Here is an 18,360-nt window from a genome sequence, read left to right as displayed (position 1 = left end):
TATGGAAGGGAAAAAAAGAAGAAAAAATCCACGCCTCTGGAAGGGAAAAAAAGAAGAAAAAATCCACGCCTCTGGAAGGGAAAAAAGAAAAAATCCACGCCTCTGGAAGGGAAAAAATCCACGCCTATGAAAGGGGAAAAAACCACGCCTATGAAAGGGGAAAAAACAACGCCTATGAAAGGGGGAAAAACACGCCTATGGAAGGGAAAAAAAGAAAAAAAATCCAAGCCTCTGGAAGGGAAAAAAGAAAAAATCCACGCCTATGGAATGGAAAAAAGAAGAAAAAATCCACGCCTATAGAAGGGAAAAAAGAAGAAAAAATCCACGCCTATAGAAGGGAAATTTACAAATTTACCGCCTATGTAAGGGAAATTTCCTAAAAAATATTATTTTAAAAATTCCCGCCTATGGTAGGAAAATCCCTTAAAAAATATTATTTTAAAAATTACCCCCAATGGTAGGAAAATTTCTTAAAAAAAAATATTATTTTAAAATACCACGCCTATAGAAGGGAAATTTCTTAAAAAGTATAATTTAAAAAATCCAAGCCCATGGTAGGGGATGTTCATGAAAAAAAAAATAAAAAAAAAATCACGCCTATTATTTAAAAATCCACCCCTATGGAAGGGAAATTTCCCGTAGATGAGTTATTTAAAAAATCCACGCTTAGACCTATAGGCTGGTAAACTTCATGAAAAAATATTCATTAAAAATCCACAAAATCCGCCTTCCAATAGTTTCCTAATCAAAAATACACCCAGAGCTCAACCTTTGTATGTGCTAAAAAACACTCTCAACACACCAATATTCATTACTTTTGTATGCGTGTGTACCTATGAAATTGTCTTCTCACGTATCTGTATATCGAAAAAAGAAAACCACAAAAAGTGACCAAAATGGTTTACAAATGAATAAATTACACATTTCTTGCTGGTAGGATATATTTTTTATTGGTTTTCTTGCATTTTTGTTTTCTACTGTCATTTAACCCCTGTTCCATTAGTGTTTGTGTGTGTGCGTTTTTCTTCTTCTTCTTCTTCACACGGTAATGGTAAAGTGACCCGACCCGGGTAAGGAATCGTAAGTAAATGGCCATTAAAACCTTAACTAAGCTCATTTAATCACCAAGCATTTCAGTATTTTTTTTAGTGCACCCAGTCGAATGGAAACGGGGCAATGAGGGTTGTAAGGATTGTGTGGGTGATATAGGCTGGCATGGAAGTAGGAAAGAAAAATATTGTGACAACAACAAAAACCAAAGTTGGAAGTTAATTTTTCTTAGCTTTCTAATCAAGTTGTAAATTTCATTTTAAATTCATTACACGCGGTTACTTGGAACAAATGGCTGACCTAGTTGAGTTAGGTAGCAGTGGAAACTGTGGTTTAGAACTCTCTCAAAATTGAACATGGTTCACTTAAGGGATGTTGTCTCCTTTTTATTTCAAAACTTATTTTTACTGTTACTGAACATTTGAATTGACTGGATATCATTTGAATCTCAGAATACGATATTTTTGTCATAGAAAATAAGATACCACTGTACCATGTCCATTTCTTTTCAACCATCCACCATCCGTCTCTATGTTTTTTTAGCTATTAGCCGACTCTGACACATTTAGTGTTAATAGCAATATTTATATGGCTTACAGGAAATAATAAAAAGCACAGTCAGTCCCTAAGTACAGTGTGGTTTAAGTTTGATGAATTCAGCCATTTTTATTTGGCTGAATGCAGTACATAAATCTAACGAGCTAGATGTGGGATCGACCTTTTTATTGGGTTGAAATAGTACAAAAATGTCACAAAAAGTTTATTTAGATATTTATTTTTTCCCCTTTCTCCTTATTTCTGTCATTAAATTAAGCTCCATATTTCCGCTGAATAAACGCACAACAAGCAACAAAAAATAAATGGCTAATAATACGGAAACGAAAGTCTGTTTTTTTTTTTTGCTTCAATGTTTTTTAAGGACATTTTCCTTAATTAAGAATGACATTTCTATGTAATAGGTTATAGGTTTTTAAACGGTTCTATTATATGATAAATGACAAGGAAAAGGGATTCTAGTAAACCATGAAAATACCACTTAATATTTAAAAGGTCAGCTCTATTATTTTCAAGATATAAATTTCTTCAATATGGGGTTCTCTATAAATTTTTTATTCTAGAAAAATATTATTTCGAAAATCCACGCCTGTAGAAGGGAAATTTCCTGAATGATATTATTTCGAAAATCCATGCCTATAGAAGTGAAATTTCTTGAAAAATATTATTTTGAAAATCCACGCTTATAGAAGGGACATTTCATGAAAAATATTATTTCGAAAATCCACGCCTATAGAAGGGAAATTTCTTGAAAAATATTATTTCGAAAATCCACGCCTATATCTGGGACATTTCTTGGAAAATATTTTTTAAAAATCCACGCCTATAGAAGGGAAGTTGTTTGCAATATATTATTTAAAAAATTCACGCCTATAGAAGGGATTTTTTGCTAAATATTATTTAAAATATCCACGCCTATAGAAGGGAAGTTTCTTGAAAAATATTATTTCGAAAATCAACGCCTATAGAAGGGAAGTTTTTTGAAAAATATTATTTCGAAAATCAACGCCTATAGAAGGGAAGTTTCTTGAAAAATATTATTTCGAAAATCAACGCCTATAGAGGGGAAGTTTCTTGAAAAATATTATTTAAGAATCCACGCCTATATAAGGGGAATTTGTTGAAAAATATTATTTAAGAATCCACGCCTATATAAGGGGAATTTGTTGAAAAATATTATTTAAGAATCCACGCCTATATAATTGGAATTTATTGAAAAATATTATTTAAAAACCCACGCCTATATAAGGGGAATTTATTGAAAAATATTATTTAAAAAATCCACGCCTATTTAAATTTGTTGAAAAATATTATTCAAAAAATCAACGCCTATAGAAGGGACATTTCTTGAAAAATATTATTTCGAAAATCCATGCCTATAGAAGGGAAATTTTTTGAAAAATATTATTTAAAAAATCCACGCCTATAGAAGGGACATTTTTTGAAAAATATTATTTAAAAAATCCACGCCTATAGAAGGGAAATTTCTTGAAAAATATTTTTTTCGAAAAACCACGCCTATAGAAGGGAAATTTTTGGAAAAATATTATTTCGAAAATCCACGCCTATAGAAGGGAAATTTCTTGAAAAATATTATTTCGAAAATCCGCGCCTATAGAAGGGAAATTTCTTGAAAGATAATATTTCGAAAATCCACGCCTATAGAACGGATATTTCTTGAAAAATATTATTTCGAAAATCCACGCCTATAGAAGGGAAATTTCTTGAAAAATATTATTTCGAAAATCCGCGCCTATAGAAGGGAAATTTCTTGAAAGATAATATTTCGAAAATCCACGCCTATAGAACGGATATTTCTTGAAAAATATTATTTCGAAAATCCACGCCTATAGAAGGGAAATTTCTTGAAAAATATTTTGTAATGATCCACGCCTATAGAATGGAAATTTCTTGTAAAATATTTCCAAAATTCACACAAAAATCGGGTAAATTTCTTGATTGAAAAAATAGTCATTACAAAATTCACATCTGTATCTGGTAAACTTCATGAAAGAATATTCATTAAAAATCCTCGCCTACAGCTGTTAAACACTTGCCCTTTATAAAGAGACCTCTAAGCCTTCTATAAGAAGATTCGTTTTTCATAACAGAATTTTTTGCTATTTTATAAAGTTTTTTGTAATAGGACCTCCTGTGGTACAGGGTATTATGTCTTTGTGCATATGTTTGTAACAGACAAAAATAATCGAGATAGACCCATGGTTCCTTTTGAGAATATGCATATAATCACCTTCTAAGTCGATTTATGCATGTCCGTCCGTCTGTCCGTCTGTTGGTGTTAAATTGTAAACAAAGTGCAGGTCGCATTTATGATCCGAATTGGATGAAATTTGGCACAGCTTATTTGTTTTGACCAAGGACGAACCCTATTGAAATTGGGAAAAATCGGTTCAGATTTAGATATAGTTCCCATATATATTTTCGTCAGATTTAAGGTAAAAGGTGCACTAAAGACCCTATATATCTTTCGATTTGCACGACATTTGGCACAACGTACTAAATTAATGTGTAAAGTTTCGTGAAAATCGGTTCAAATTTAGATACAGCTCCAATATATAGCATCGCCCGATTTTAGGTAAATAGTCCACTAAAGTCCCTGGAAATCTTTTGATGTGCACGAAATTTGGCACAGAGTTATGAACAAGATCGAGAATGATGTGTGTTAAATTTTCATCCGATTTTAGGTAAATGGTGCACTAAATTTGGCACAGAGTAGTGAATTAGGTCCGGAATGATGTGTGCTAAGTTTCGTGAAAATCGGTTCAAATTTAGATATAGCTCCCATATATAGTTATCTCCGATTTTATGTAAATGTTGTATCAAAGTCCCTATATATGTTTCGATTTGCACGAAATTTGGCACAGCGTACTGAATAAAGTCTAGAATGATGTGTGCTAAGTTTCGTGAAAATCGGTCCAGATATAGATATAGCTCCCATATATATTTTCGTCCGATTTACGGTAAATGGGGCACCAAAGTCCCTATATATCTTTCGATTTGCACGAAATTTGGCATAAAGTAATGACTTAGGTCAAGAATGACGTGTGCCAAGTTTCGAGAAAGTCGTGTCACGAAATTTGGCTAGGGTACTGAATTGGGTCCAGAATAATGTGTGTTATGTTTCGTGAAAATCGGTTCAGATTTAGATATAGCTGCAATATATCTTTTCGTCCGATTTAACGTAAATTGTGCACTTAAGAACCAAAGATTGGCTGACCCGCACACAATTTTGTACAATGTACTGAAGTTGCTATAACCTGTCGTGTGTCACATTTTCTTGAAATTGGTTCAGATTTATATATAGCTCCTATATATATTTTCGTCCGATTTGAAGTAAATGGTGTACTAAAGACCCATATCTAGGCCGATTGGCAAAACGTACAAAATTCATATAAATTAATCTAGGGCAAATTTCCTTGAAATCGGTTCAGATTTAGGTATAGCATAGCTCCATATATAATTTCGACCTATTCATGTGCGCACAGTTTGCTTAAAGTCTATTTACAAAGTATGGAATAGATTGCAGAATGGCATGTGTTAGTCGGTTTACTTATAGACCGCATTTTTAAGTTCGTTCATTTCATGGTGAAGGGTATCATATAGTCGGCCCAGTCCGACTTTACTACTTTCCTTACTGGTTTATAATAGGAACTCCTGGTCATAGAAACACTTTTTTGTCTTCTATGGACCTTGGTCTTTTATAAGTAGATCTATTTAATGCTTTTCTAGAAAATCTACTACATCTAGGAAGTCATACCCGCCCCTACTTGAAGTTTTATTTGTCATCGATTCTGATACTCAATATGGAGGCATATTCTTTAATAAAAATATAAATATGTTGACATCTATAGGGATACCTATTGGTCAAATCTTCTGACACCAATTGGCCTAATATAAAATCAGAAGTCATATTGGTCTTCTAGTAGAACACCTATTCGTATTCCGTAGAATATATATAAAAATATGTTCCGATCCTATTTTATAAAAAATAGTACGATTTTCTATAAAAAAAAACCTATTGGTCTCCTATGATCATCGCAAAAAATTCATGATTGGTCTTGAAATAAGAAAAGAGGATCTATTAGTTTATTTATAAAAAGTACAGACGAGATCGTTTATAATGACGAGTTTAATGACATATCGATTCTAAATACGGTATCCTAAAGTGCCGGAAAAAGGTCCACCATTTGGTTAATATAACTTATAAACTATCGTTTATAGTGACCAATTTCACCGGTCGTTATAAGAGATTCATTGTCGTTATAAGCGATTTGGACTGTAATGTGATCTTCTGTAAGAAAATTTGTACCATATAAAAATACGTTCTGGTAACTATAGGAAGGATCTTCCTGTACTTTCTTGTTTGACAACTCAAATCCAAATCAATTTTTATTTAAATTTATTTAACAATTTTTATATAAAAAGTGATTTTTAAAATTTGTCTTAGTTTTTTAATGTATAAGCTGCTTGCCTTCCTTGTTATTATTGCTGCACCTTCCAAATAGTTGAATAGCAATGCACATTACCTATGTCAAAAAAATAAAATTTATATATTACGAACATTAAATATTTGTAAAACACCTAAAAATGAACCCAAAAAACAAAAAAGTAGTTTCTCATAGCCGCAACAGCAGTAGCCCACATTGACTCGCCCACACACCCACAATATATATTATTTAGCATCTCCTTTTTCTTGTGACTGCACATAACTAATAATTTATTTTCTTCTTCTTTTTTGCTTTCTCTATTCTTGTTTTGTTTTTTTCATACAGCTCCGCAAACCAGCATCCACTCTCTCAATTCCTGGCTCGATGAAAACACCTTCCATTGCGAATCGGGAACAGATCTCATCAGGATGCAACGAAGAAGCAGCAGAGGCGTTAGTTGGCATAAATACCGACTACCCAAGGTATGAAATGTATGTATAGCCGTTTCCAAAGTCCATGCTAAATGACATTCTCATTTTTTTCTATCAACAAACAACAATAACAAGAAATAAAAAAATTCTTGCATATAAAATCGACAGCACACATATACATACATAGTTGCAGACATTTGTAGTTGTATAAACATGAGTATGAGTAGTTGTAGTTGAGCCATGTACGATTATCCTCCCAACATGAATGGCAGTGCATCCATTGGCAACCATTGAGATTTACATGAGGGTAGATTGTTTTTTTTTATGTTTTTGTAGCTCCCCTCCATTACACATACTCTTGTATATACAACATACAATATGTGTGTGTTTGTATGTATATGTACACTATACCTTTAAATCGTATTAGTGTAGTCGTTGCCTTAGTGTCATATGGCCATTAGATTAGTTGTCGTAGCAATCCAACTACCTATTATGAAAGGAACGCTCAATTAACATTCGATTAGTTTTAAATTAGCAAAGTGCTTATCGTAAATTCCTTATCTGTGGTCGGAACGAGAATTGCCATCAAAGGTTTAGTTTTTGTCGTTGTTGTTTTGCATCGCATTTTCTTTGTATCCAACTGTCATTACATAGAAATTCACTTAAGACTGAACATTCTGTGTGTAATGTCAAAGAAATTAAGTAAATTGTTTTATTTCGTTTGTATTAGTTTAAGAAAGGGTGAATTAAATTGGTTTACGGACAATTTTCTTGGGCAACTAATTTAAAACAACTTCTTCTAGAAGTAGAGTTTTTGGTCCTGACGTATAAATAGACTTATTGGAAGTTACTTTAGGTTTTCTATAAGATGATCTCTTGGACTTCTCTACCCCTATTTCTATATTCTAGACTTCCTAACGAAGACCTACTGACCTTCAATAAAAGTTATGATTGTTCCGTATGAATTTCAAAACTTATAGATGACCAAAAGTCTATAAGTCTTGATAAGTCCACAATAGTCGCCTTTTTATAGCCTTCACCACACTGTGGTACAGGGTATTATGTCTTTGTATGTTTGTAACAGGCAAAAGGAAACGAGATAGACACAGGGTTCCTTTTGAGAATATGCATAGAATCACTTTCTAAGTCGATTTATGCATGTCCGTCCGTCCGCCCGTCCGTCTGTCCGTCTGTCTGTCCATGTATTTTTGTGAGCAAAGTACAGGTCGCATTTATGATCCGAATTGGATGAAATTTGGCACAGCTCATTTGTTTGGCCCAAGGACGAACCCTATTGAAATTGGGAAAAATCGGTTCAGATTTAGATATAGCTCCCATATATATTTTCGTCCGATTTAATGTAAATGGTGTACCAAAGTCCCTATATATCTTTCGATTTGCACGCAATTCGGTAGAACGTACTGAATTGGGGCTAGAGTGATGTCTGCCAAATTTCGTTAAAATCGGTCCAGATTTAGAGATAGCTCCCGTATATAGTTTCGTCCGATTTCATGTAAATGGTGCGCCAAAATCCCTATATATCTTTCGATTTGCACGAAATTTGGCATAACGTAGTGAATTGAGCCTAGAGTGATGTCTGCCAAGTTTCGTGAAAATCGGTCCAGATTTAGATATAGCTCCCGTATATAGTTTCGTCCGATTTCATGTAAATGGTGCACCAAATATATTTCGATTGGCACGAAATTTGGCATAACGTACTGAATTGAGCCTAGAATGATTTCTGGTATGTTTCGTGAAAATCGGTCCAGATTTAGATATAGCTCCTGTATATAGTTTCGTCCGATTTTATGTAAATAGTGCACCAAAGTCCCATATATCTTTCGATTTGCACGAAATTTGGCATAACGTACTGGTGGAATGATGTGTGCTGCGTTTCGTGAAAATCGATTCAGATCTACATATATATATTTTCGTCCGATTTAATCTAAATAATATACCAAGTTCTTATGTTGCATAGCGTTTTGAATTTAATCCAGAATAATGTGTGCCAAGATTAGTGAAAATCGGTTGAGGTTTAGATATAGCTCCCCTATATTATAGATTGATTTTAAGTAATTGACGAACCAAGGAACCAATATATGGCTGATAGGAACAAAACGTACTGAAATTAGTATAACCTAACCTGTGACAAGTTTCGTTGAAATCGGTCATATTTGGATATAGCATCCATATATAAGTAAATTGTGCATCAAACTTCTCATATTTGTTAGATTGACATCAAATTTTGCACAACGTACAAAATTGAGCATAGAATAACGTAGTTGGGTTTTGTACAGACCTAGCTCACGGATGGCCTATTGATATTTGATTGAAGTCGATTTACATACTTTTGTTCCATTGTAACAAACGAATGACCTGTTTATGGATAGATCTAGGTCGTTTCACATTTAGATAAATATCACATATTTTATTTCATACAATTTGATGATAATAGTCCTGTTTAATATACCCATAGTGGTGAAGGGTATCATATAGTCGGTCCCGTCCGACTTTACTACTTTCCTTCCTGGTTTGTAAATGGGGCAACAAACTGCCAAGGTTTGTCAGATTGAGGCAAAATTTTGCACAGTCTACTTAGTAAGGTCCTGATTGATATATGCGAAGTTATGTTGGAATCGTTTCAGATTTAGATATAGCTCTCCTACATAGTTTCGTCCGAGTTGAAAAAAAACCTTTTTTCGATTGAGACAATTTTTTTCCCAGCGTACTGAATTAGGCCCTGTGTGATGTATGCGCAGTTTTTTTTAGAATCGGTACAGATTTAGATAAATATCCCATATAGTGTATCGTCTGATATGGGATGACAGTCGTTACAGTTCACGAGATACCGAGCGGGATGGTTACCTCAATGTGAATCCCACCACCTTTTAAGGGACTGGGGAATACACTGATTTGGTGGAAAAGCAGAACGATGGACTTTAGATGAGGAAGTGGAGAATCCTCACCTCGTCTGACAGAAACGGCGTCCTTGTCGCTAAGTTCGCCACCGACTCTGCTGGTGAACCGTACCTAGGGAGGAACAAGGGTAAGCTGTTTTATGAGATGATGAAATTATAATTTCGCCTCCCGCCAGTAAAACAGGAAACATACAGCAGCAGGCGCTAAACATGGTGCAGATAAATCGGAATCATTGTAAAGCATAACAATCTTAACATCCAAAATCTATAGGTAGTATTGAGCGACGGAACGTTGACTAAATCTGGCAGAGATACTCTTGATATTCTATCATCAACCCACTGTTTGCTTTTATTGTATATACCAAGTCTATGGGAAGAGGTAACGTAGACAGAAATGGTACTCTTCACTAGGAAGCGATATCTTCAGATTGCCATCCTTGGGTGGAGTCACATTAGCCCTTTCATTAGAAGCAAAATACATTGGTACAGTCCTTGACCACAAACTAACGTAGAAAAGGAATGTTGAGGAACGCCAATTTTTCCCGATTTGACGCAAATTGGGACAGGCTAACTCACGAGAGGTTTTATTTTTAATCTGTAAAGATTTAGGTATAGCTCCCATATATTTCCGATTTCATGCAAATTTGTCTAACATGTTGTATGTTAAGGTTTGCTGAATTTTATAAGTTCAAGGCGCAATCCTTAATCTGGGATAACGGTTTCATGGAGTAAGTATGCAAAAAATTGGCAGTATAGGCCCACGTTAACTTCATTTACAGTATTTTGTGGATCCTAGGGGCATTATTCATTTCGAAGATAATAGAATTTGGAACTACGGTCTCTTAGTATTTAGACCAATATAGAGGTGTTGCCCAAATTGGTGGTCTTTGGAGCATTTCTTAACGAAGTGTCTTTAATTTACCATTCCGAGTTATTGGAGGATAGAAACCATGTTTGCAAAAATGGTTTCAGTGCGGGTTCATATTTTGACATAACCGTCAATAAGGCGAGATTATTGAAGTATTCTGAAGTTCATAGGCGCATGTAATATAATAAATAAAATTAACTTGAATTGGACCCGCCTTCGTAATTTAAAAATTTGTATGGTTAATGTATAACCATTTTCTAGTCAAAGTGCCTATTATTCGGATGTTTTGGGTTCTGGGTACATAAAAACTTCAACATTTTCAGTGTATATCCATTTGTATATCCCCCATATGAAGCTATGTCCTAGCTGAATTTAGTTTATTTCATTATAGGTTCTGAACGATTTTAAATATTTTAAATGCTCATCACATGGTGGAGGGTATACAAAGTTTGGCCAGACCAAAGATGATGAGGTTTTTGCTTGATTTGAATTTGCCTTACGGAGTCAAAACTATTATTACCCATCGCAATTTTGTGGTATTCAATGTTCCACTGAGGGTAAATCTCATGTATTGCCGAAATGCAGTGATGCAACCCTACAAAAACACAAAGTGACTTTTCGGGATACTTATCAAAAGATATGCAAAAAAGAAACGTGTCCTCATTTTATTAATTAAAATATTTAATGAACCTTATTATCCATCAAATAATTTGCATATTTCAAATTTTACTCGTCGTTTTTTTTCACTAAGGCTTATTATACAGAACATAAGAAATTAATTGTAAAAGTTGATCTTTTTTTTTGTGTGATAAAATTCATTAACATTCATAGGATTTTCTATGACACAATTTCCTTCTTCTATATTTGAAATGTTGATAGCATATTTAATATGGTTTTTAATTAATTTTATAATTAACAAGCTAAACTAAATTTCCAATAATTGAACTGGAATAAGAGTGAGTTTTTATACCCTCCACCATAGTATGGAGGGTATATTAATTTTGTCATTCCGTTTGTAACTCATCGAAATATTCATTACCGACCCGACCCGACCCTATAAAGTATATATATTCTTGATCAGGGTGAAATTCTAAGACGATCTAGCCATGTCCGTCCGTCTGTTGTAATCACACTATCTTCTGAAGGAATTGAGATAGGGTGCTGAAATTTTGCATATGGTTGTCTTTTGTCTGCAGGCAGGTCAAGTTCGAAGATGTGATATATCGGTCCACGGTTAGGCATAGCTCCCATATAAGGGTATTTTTGGGGTTCTTGAGCGCGTTTTTAGCCGAATTCACTGCAATTTGGTACTTTGGGTTCTTATTGGTTACTTAATGTCTCCACAAAAAATTATAAGTATAGGTCCACTTTTTCTGATAGCCTCCATATAACGGTTCCTCCTAATTTTCAGTATTTTAGAGGTTTTGGTCGTATTTTTCTACCGAATTGGCTGTAATTTAGTATTTTGAGTTCTTAATAGGTACCAAATCTCTCCACAAAAAATTATGAATATAGGACCATAGGACCATCGGGTAGCCCCCATATAAGGGTACCCCCAATTTTCAGTATTTTGCGGTTCTTGAGCGCGTTTTTCATGCGAATTCGCTGCATTTTGGTATTTTGTGTATTTGTTGTATGTGGCAGCAAATCTCCCTACTAAAAATTATTAATATTCGTCCCCCTGTTTAGCGTAGTCCCCATATAACCCCCATTTTATACCCTTCACCACACTGTGGTACAGGGTATTATGTCTTTGTGCATATGTCTGTAACAGGCAAAAGGAAACGAGATAGACACATGATTCCTTTTGTGAATATGCATAGATTCACTTTCTGAGTCGATTTACGCATGTCCGTCTGTCTGTCCGTCCATGTATTTTTGTGAACAAAGTACAGGTCGCATTTATGATCCGATTTGTATGAAATTTTGCATAGGTCACTTATTTGGCCCAAGGACGAACCCTATTCAATTGGGAAAAATCAGTTCCGATTTAAATATAGCTCCCATATATATTTTTGTCCGATTTAATGTAAATGGTGCACCAAAGTCCCTTTATATCTATTGATTTGCACGAAACTTGGCACAGCGTAATGAATTAGGCCTAGAATGATGTGTGCTGAGTTTCATTGAAATCGGTTCAGATTTAAATATAGCTCCCATATATATTTTCGTCCAATTTAAGGTAAATGGTGTACCAAAGTCCCTATATATCTTTCGATTTGCACGAAATTTGGCACAGCGTAATGAATTAGGTCTAGAATGATGTGTGTTAAATTTCCTGAAATCGTTGCAATTGGTTCAGATTTAGATATAGCTTCTATATCTTACCAAATGAAAAAATTAGTATAGGTTGCAGATTGACATGTTTATGGATCCAATTTCATGTTGATGGTCCTTTTAAAATGCGACGTCTGTTAGGATTCATCTGTTGAATATACCCAAAGTGGTGAAGGGTATCATATAGTTGGCCCCGTCCGACTTTACTACTTTCCTTACTGGTTTATATTAAAATAGTTATCTGATTTGTTCTGCGTTTTGGGTTTGGTTCTAAGACTCTGTTGCAATCATTTCACCTGCGGAGGATAGAACTTAAGGTTCGATAATGTACTATATATGATCTATATCCCAGATTTAGGCCTAGGCCTTGCCCATGTTTGGGACGTACCAGAAGGAGTGGACCGATATTTCCCATCCCATGAACAAAGTTTGGAATAAATAAAAAGATAGGCAAAGTTTGGATGAATTCAAAATTTTCTGAAATGAATTTGGTCAAAAAAAAAAAAAAAACGTGGGGTCTAGAACCAATATTTCGACGAGGCTCATTTTCACTATATCAAAGTGTATACACCCTCATTAGCCATAAGGCTGAGGGTATAAATATTCATAAAAAATTGCTGAAATTTGTATTTGGCGTAATTTATGGTTTACGGTATGTTGGTATGTTCCCTTTATTTTCATTTCATTTCAATGTTCGGCCCGGCCGAACTCAACCCTTTTTCACTTGTTTGATATTAATGATAATTAGTTTGAAAATCTTACAAAATTTGATTTGAAAACAACATGATCAGCGTGGAAAATATATGAAGAAAACAAGTTCAAGTGAATAGGTCGTATGGAACTGGTTATAACCTTCACCATGGGAAACAAAAAAACCCACAATACCACATAATGAAATACACATAGCCACTGTTATTTTATATCAACATGAAATCCTTCGCTTATGGAACATTCACATATTAAACGAAGGCCTGTATTTTATAAATATTTATTTTATTTTTGAATTGGAACTCAATCCCTAAAATCATTATTAAAATTAATGCTTATCAAAATTATTTCAGACAAACCGGAATTGAAATCTCAAATGATTCTCTCCAAATTTTCTAAACCCAACAAAGAACCGTTGGTTTTCCACATCGAAATAATATCCTATGTATGTGTCTATTTTACGTTTAACTCTCATTCCAACTACACTTTGGTTTTTCAAACCCCATTGGGGGTGGGGGCAATATACATGTTTTTAATATCGGTCAACCAGTTTCCTTCTAAAAAAATAAAACACCAGTCGGTTTACCTTGCTGTCCTTAGTTTTTTTATTCCTGGCGCTCCAGCTATCATCAAGCAATTATCATATATGAATTTTAATAACAGTAACACTACTACTCAGAATTTCAAATGTAAAAAAATATATATGTGTGTGTTTGTGTGTAAAAAACTCAAACATTATTTTAATAAGAATAATGAATAAAGCATACATACATACGTAATATTGTGCATCAAGAGTATCAACCTGGCATACCAGTTACATTTACAAATGTTCAAAATGTTCATTTAAATTAAATCTGAAAAACAGAAATATTTATACTACCATTTATACAGAAAACACACACACGAACTTACACACACACATCTGCAAACATGCAAAATATCATGCGGACAAGTCCAGTCAGTGAGTCCAGTCGTGTGTTCATATGTATGTGTTACAAACGGTGATACATATTATATATGTGCATGTAACTGACGAAAAATTCACCTGGCCGAGAAATTTATGTAAAACCGTAATACGAGGTATGGCAAAATCAGCAGTCGATACATAATCGGAATATCTTTAATTCAGAAAATTTCAGAAAAAAAAACATCAGGAATTTTTATATCTAAACTGTTTACTTCGTTATACTTGGTATAATATTTTTGAAGGGCTTATACGAATTTTTCAACATAATATGCTATATCCCTTTATTAAGGATATGCAAAAAGGGATCAGTTTATTATAGATATCGAAATTATTAAAAATCCAAGTTTGGATTTTTTTCTTTAGAAAAAAAAAATAGTACTGCAAATCTTGTACTTTAGGAAAAGACAGTTTGGAGTCAAAATTTTTTATACCCTCAGTCTTATGGCAAATGAGGGTATATACACTTTGATACGGTGAAAATGTGCCTCATCGAAATATTGGTTTTAGACCCCATGTTTCTTTGGACTAAATCCGTTTCAGAAAATTTGAAATCGATTTACACATGTCCGTCCGTCCGTCCGTTTTCTATCAGTCTGGCTGGTTGGTGCGCACGATAACTCTCGAAGGCAGCAACCGATTTCTTTAAAACTTTGCACCTCTTAATATTTCTTCCAAACTTAGTTTAAGTTCGCAGATGGGGAATATAGGTAAATTCTTTCTGGTACCTCCACCACAAAATGGTCAAAATTGTGCTAAAAAATTAATTTTATAATAACATGCAAACGGACTATCCAATTTTAATGAACAACTTATTATCTTTACCTAGCCTAGGTTAAATAGGAAGATGGGACCCATTGCTCGACTCCTTCTAAATTTTCAATATTTGTAAATCCAATATCAGGTGAATGGAATGTCCGATGTGAACCAAACTTTGCACAGCCCAATGTCTTTACGATGTCTATATTAAGTCCGAAGATGGGACCCATTGATCCACTCCTTCTTGCACCTCCCCCACAAATGGTCAAAAATTTTCAATATTAGTAAATCCAATATCAGTCGAATGGAATGTCATATTTCAACCAAACTTTGCACAACCTATTATCATTACCTAGAATAGATCAAGTTTGAAGATAGGACCCACTGGACCACTCCTTCTGGTACCTCCCCCACGAATGGTCAACGTTTTCAATATTTATAAATGCAATAACTGGCGAATGGAATGCCATATTTCAACCAAACTTGGCACAACTTATTATCTTTACCAACCGTATATTAAGTCCTAAGATGAGACCCAGTAGTCCACTCTTTCCGGTACCTCTCTCACAAATTGTCAATATTTATAAAATTGTATCAGCATTAAATCCGAAAAACATAGTTCTTATATAAAGCAAATAATAAAATATGTGTGTAACACCGACGACCTCCGCAAACCATAGGCTGATGGTATATATCTGTCGGCAACACCTTCTGACACATTTTTATACCCTTCACCACACTGTGGTTCAGGGTATTATGTCGTTGTGCATATGTTTCTAACAGGCAAAAGGAATCGAGATAGACCCATGGTTCCTTTTGAGAATATGCATAGAATCACTTTCTGAGTCGATTTACGCATGTCCGTCTGTCCGTCCGTCTGTCCGGACTTTAGTCCCTGAAAATCATTCGATTTGTTCGAATTTTGGCATAGCGTACTGAATTAAGTCTAAAATGATGTGTGCTAAGCGTACTGAATTTAGCCTAGAACGATGTGTGTTAAATTTCGTGAAAATCGGTTCAGATTTAGATATAGCTCCCATATATATTTTCGTCCGATTTAGGGTAAATGGTGCACCAAAGTCCCTATATATCTTTCGATTTGCACGAAATTTGGCACACCGTACTGAATTTAGCCTAGAACGATGTGTGTTAAATTTCGTGAAAATCGGTTCAGATTTGGATATAGCTCCCATATATATTTTCGTCCGATTTAGGGTAAATAGTGCTCCAAAGTCCCTATATATTCTTCGATTTGCACGAAATTTGGCACAGCGTAATGAATTAAGTCTAGAACGATGTGTGTTAAATTTCGTGAAAACCGGTTCAGATTTATATATAGCTCCGATATGTATTTTCTTCCGATTTTATGTAAATGGTGCACCAATCTGTGTGTAACACCGACGACCTCCGCAAACCATAGGCTGGGGGTATATATCTGTCGGCAACACCCGCTGACACATTTTTATACCCTTCACCATTTGGCCCAAAGACGAACTCGATTGAAATTAAGAAAAATCGGTTCAGATTTAGATATAGCTCCCATATATATTTTCGTCCGATTTTAGGTAAAAAGTGCACCAATGTCCCTATATATCCTTCGATTTGCACTAAATTTGGCATAACGTACTGAATTAAGTCTAGAAAGATGTGTGTAAAATTTGGTGAAAATCGGTTCAAATTTAGATATAGCTCCCATATATATTTTTTCCGATTTTATGTAAATGGTGCACCAAAGTCCCTATATATCCTTCGATTTGCACAAAATCGGACAATTGGATACTGAATTAAGTCTTGGAAGATGTGTGTAAAGTTTGGTGAAAATCGGTTCAGATTTAGATATAGCTCCCATATGTATTTTCTTCCGATTTTATGTAAATGGTGCACCAAAGTCCCTATATAACCTTCGATTGGCCCGAAATTTGGCACAGGGTAGTGAATTAAGTCTAGAAAGATGTGTTTTAAATTTCGTGAAAATCGGTTCGGATTTACATATAGCTCCCATATATAGTTTCGCCCGATTTTTGGTAAATAGTGCACCAAAGTCCCTATATATTGTTCGATTTGCACGAAATTTGGCACAGCGTACTGAATTAAGTCTAGAAAGATGTGCTTTAAATTTCGTGAAAATCGGTTCAGATTTAGATATAGCTCCCATATATATTTTCGTCCGATTTTAGGTAAATAGTGCACCAAAGTCCCTATGTATCATTCGATTTGCACGAAATTTGGCACAGCGTACTGAATTAAGTCTTGAAAGATGTGTTTTAAATTTCGTTAAAATTGGTTCAGATTTAGATATAGCTCCCATATATATTTTCGTCCGATTTTAGGTAAATAGTGCACCAACGTCCCTATATATCCCTCGATTTGCACAAAATTGGGCATAGCGTACTGAATTAAGTCTTGAAAGATGCGTTTTAAATTTCGTGAAAATCGGTTCAGATTTAGATATAGCTCCCATATGTATTTTCTTCCGATTTTATGTAAATTGTGCACCAAAGTCTCTATATATCCTTCCATTTGCCCGAATTTTGGATATGTAACAAAATGAAGAACTCAAAATGTGGCCGAATGCAAAAAAACATACTGAAATAAGTGTTTCGATGAAATCGGTTTAGATTTCGATATTTTGCTTTAAATTTAATTACATAATTTTGTCCCTTTGTAAGAAGCTACTCTATATCTGACCAAAATGTAGTATAGGTTGCAGAATGACATGTGTTATTTCATGTTAATGGTCCTTCAAAAATGTGACGTCTGTTAGGATATACCCAAAGTGGTGAGGGGTATCATATAGTCGGCCCCGTCCGACTTTACTACTTTCCTTACAGTTTTTTTTTTTTTTTTTTTGCGAAGAATGAGACCTAGTGTCCTATAACCTTTGATTCTTTGGGAAAATATCAGTTATGTAGTCTTCTTCGATCTCTTATAGAAAAAAATCAGTCCAGTTATCCCATTGCCATGTAATTCTGATGTTAAATAATCACATAACACGGTTGTCAAAAGATTAAATTAATTATCAACACCCTCCCTTAACTAAACTTTTTCCAACTTTCTCTTAACATGTTTGTGGTGCTCTAAATCTTCTCTATTTTCCCTTTAACTTCAGAAAACACTTTCTAGCCACACCAGCAAGGATTCTGCAAATGAAATGATTTATTTGATAGTTGTAAAATTTCAACACGTTCAACTTTAGGCCAACAAGAATTCTTGTCAACACACAAAGCCAAACCAGACTAACCAATAATTACAAACATGTGTGTGTGTGTATGTGGTTGTTAACTTTCTGCAACGTTAAATGAAAAGAAAAATACTCCCATTCCATTTGACTTAGGGATTTGTAGACCACACCTCGTATAGGCCAACATATTTCCCCATCGAA

At 34.4% G+C, this 18,360-nt stretch overlaps 1 protein-coding gene across 2 annotated transcripts in view; it reads left to right on the top strand.

The window, feature by feature from the left end:
- The first annotated feature begins 6,395 nt into the window (after nt 1-6,395).
- Nucleotides 6,396-18,360, top strand: part of LOC133322509 (small conductance calcium-activated potassium channel protein) — a 182,557-nt gene continuing 170,592 nt past the window's right edge. For both annotated transcript variants that reach the window (XM_061531497.1, XM_061531496.1), the window contains exon 1: nt 6,396-6,544. In XM_061531497.1, the coding sequence (XP_061387481.1) occupies nt 6,438-6,544 (107 nt within the window). In that variant the 5' untranslated portion in view covers nt 6,396-6,437. The remainder of the gene's footprint in view (nt 6,545-18,360) is intronic.

Source organism: Musca vetustissima, unplaced genomic scaffold (assembly GCF_032173495.1).
Source record: "Musca vetustissima isolate MV318-11 ecotype Yass unplaced genomic scaffold, APGP_CSIRO_Mvet_v1 utg4944, whole genome shotgun sequence".
Lineage (NCBI taxonomy): Eukaryota > Metazoa > Arthropoda > Insecta > Diptera > Muscidae > Musca > Musca vetustissima.
Note: the sequence above shows the minus strand (reverse complement) of the source record. Positions and strands in the feature narration are given on the sequence as shown.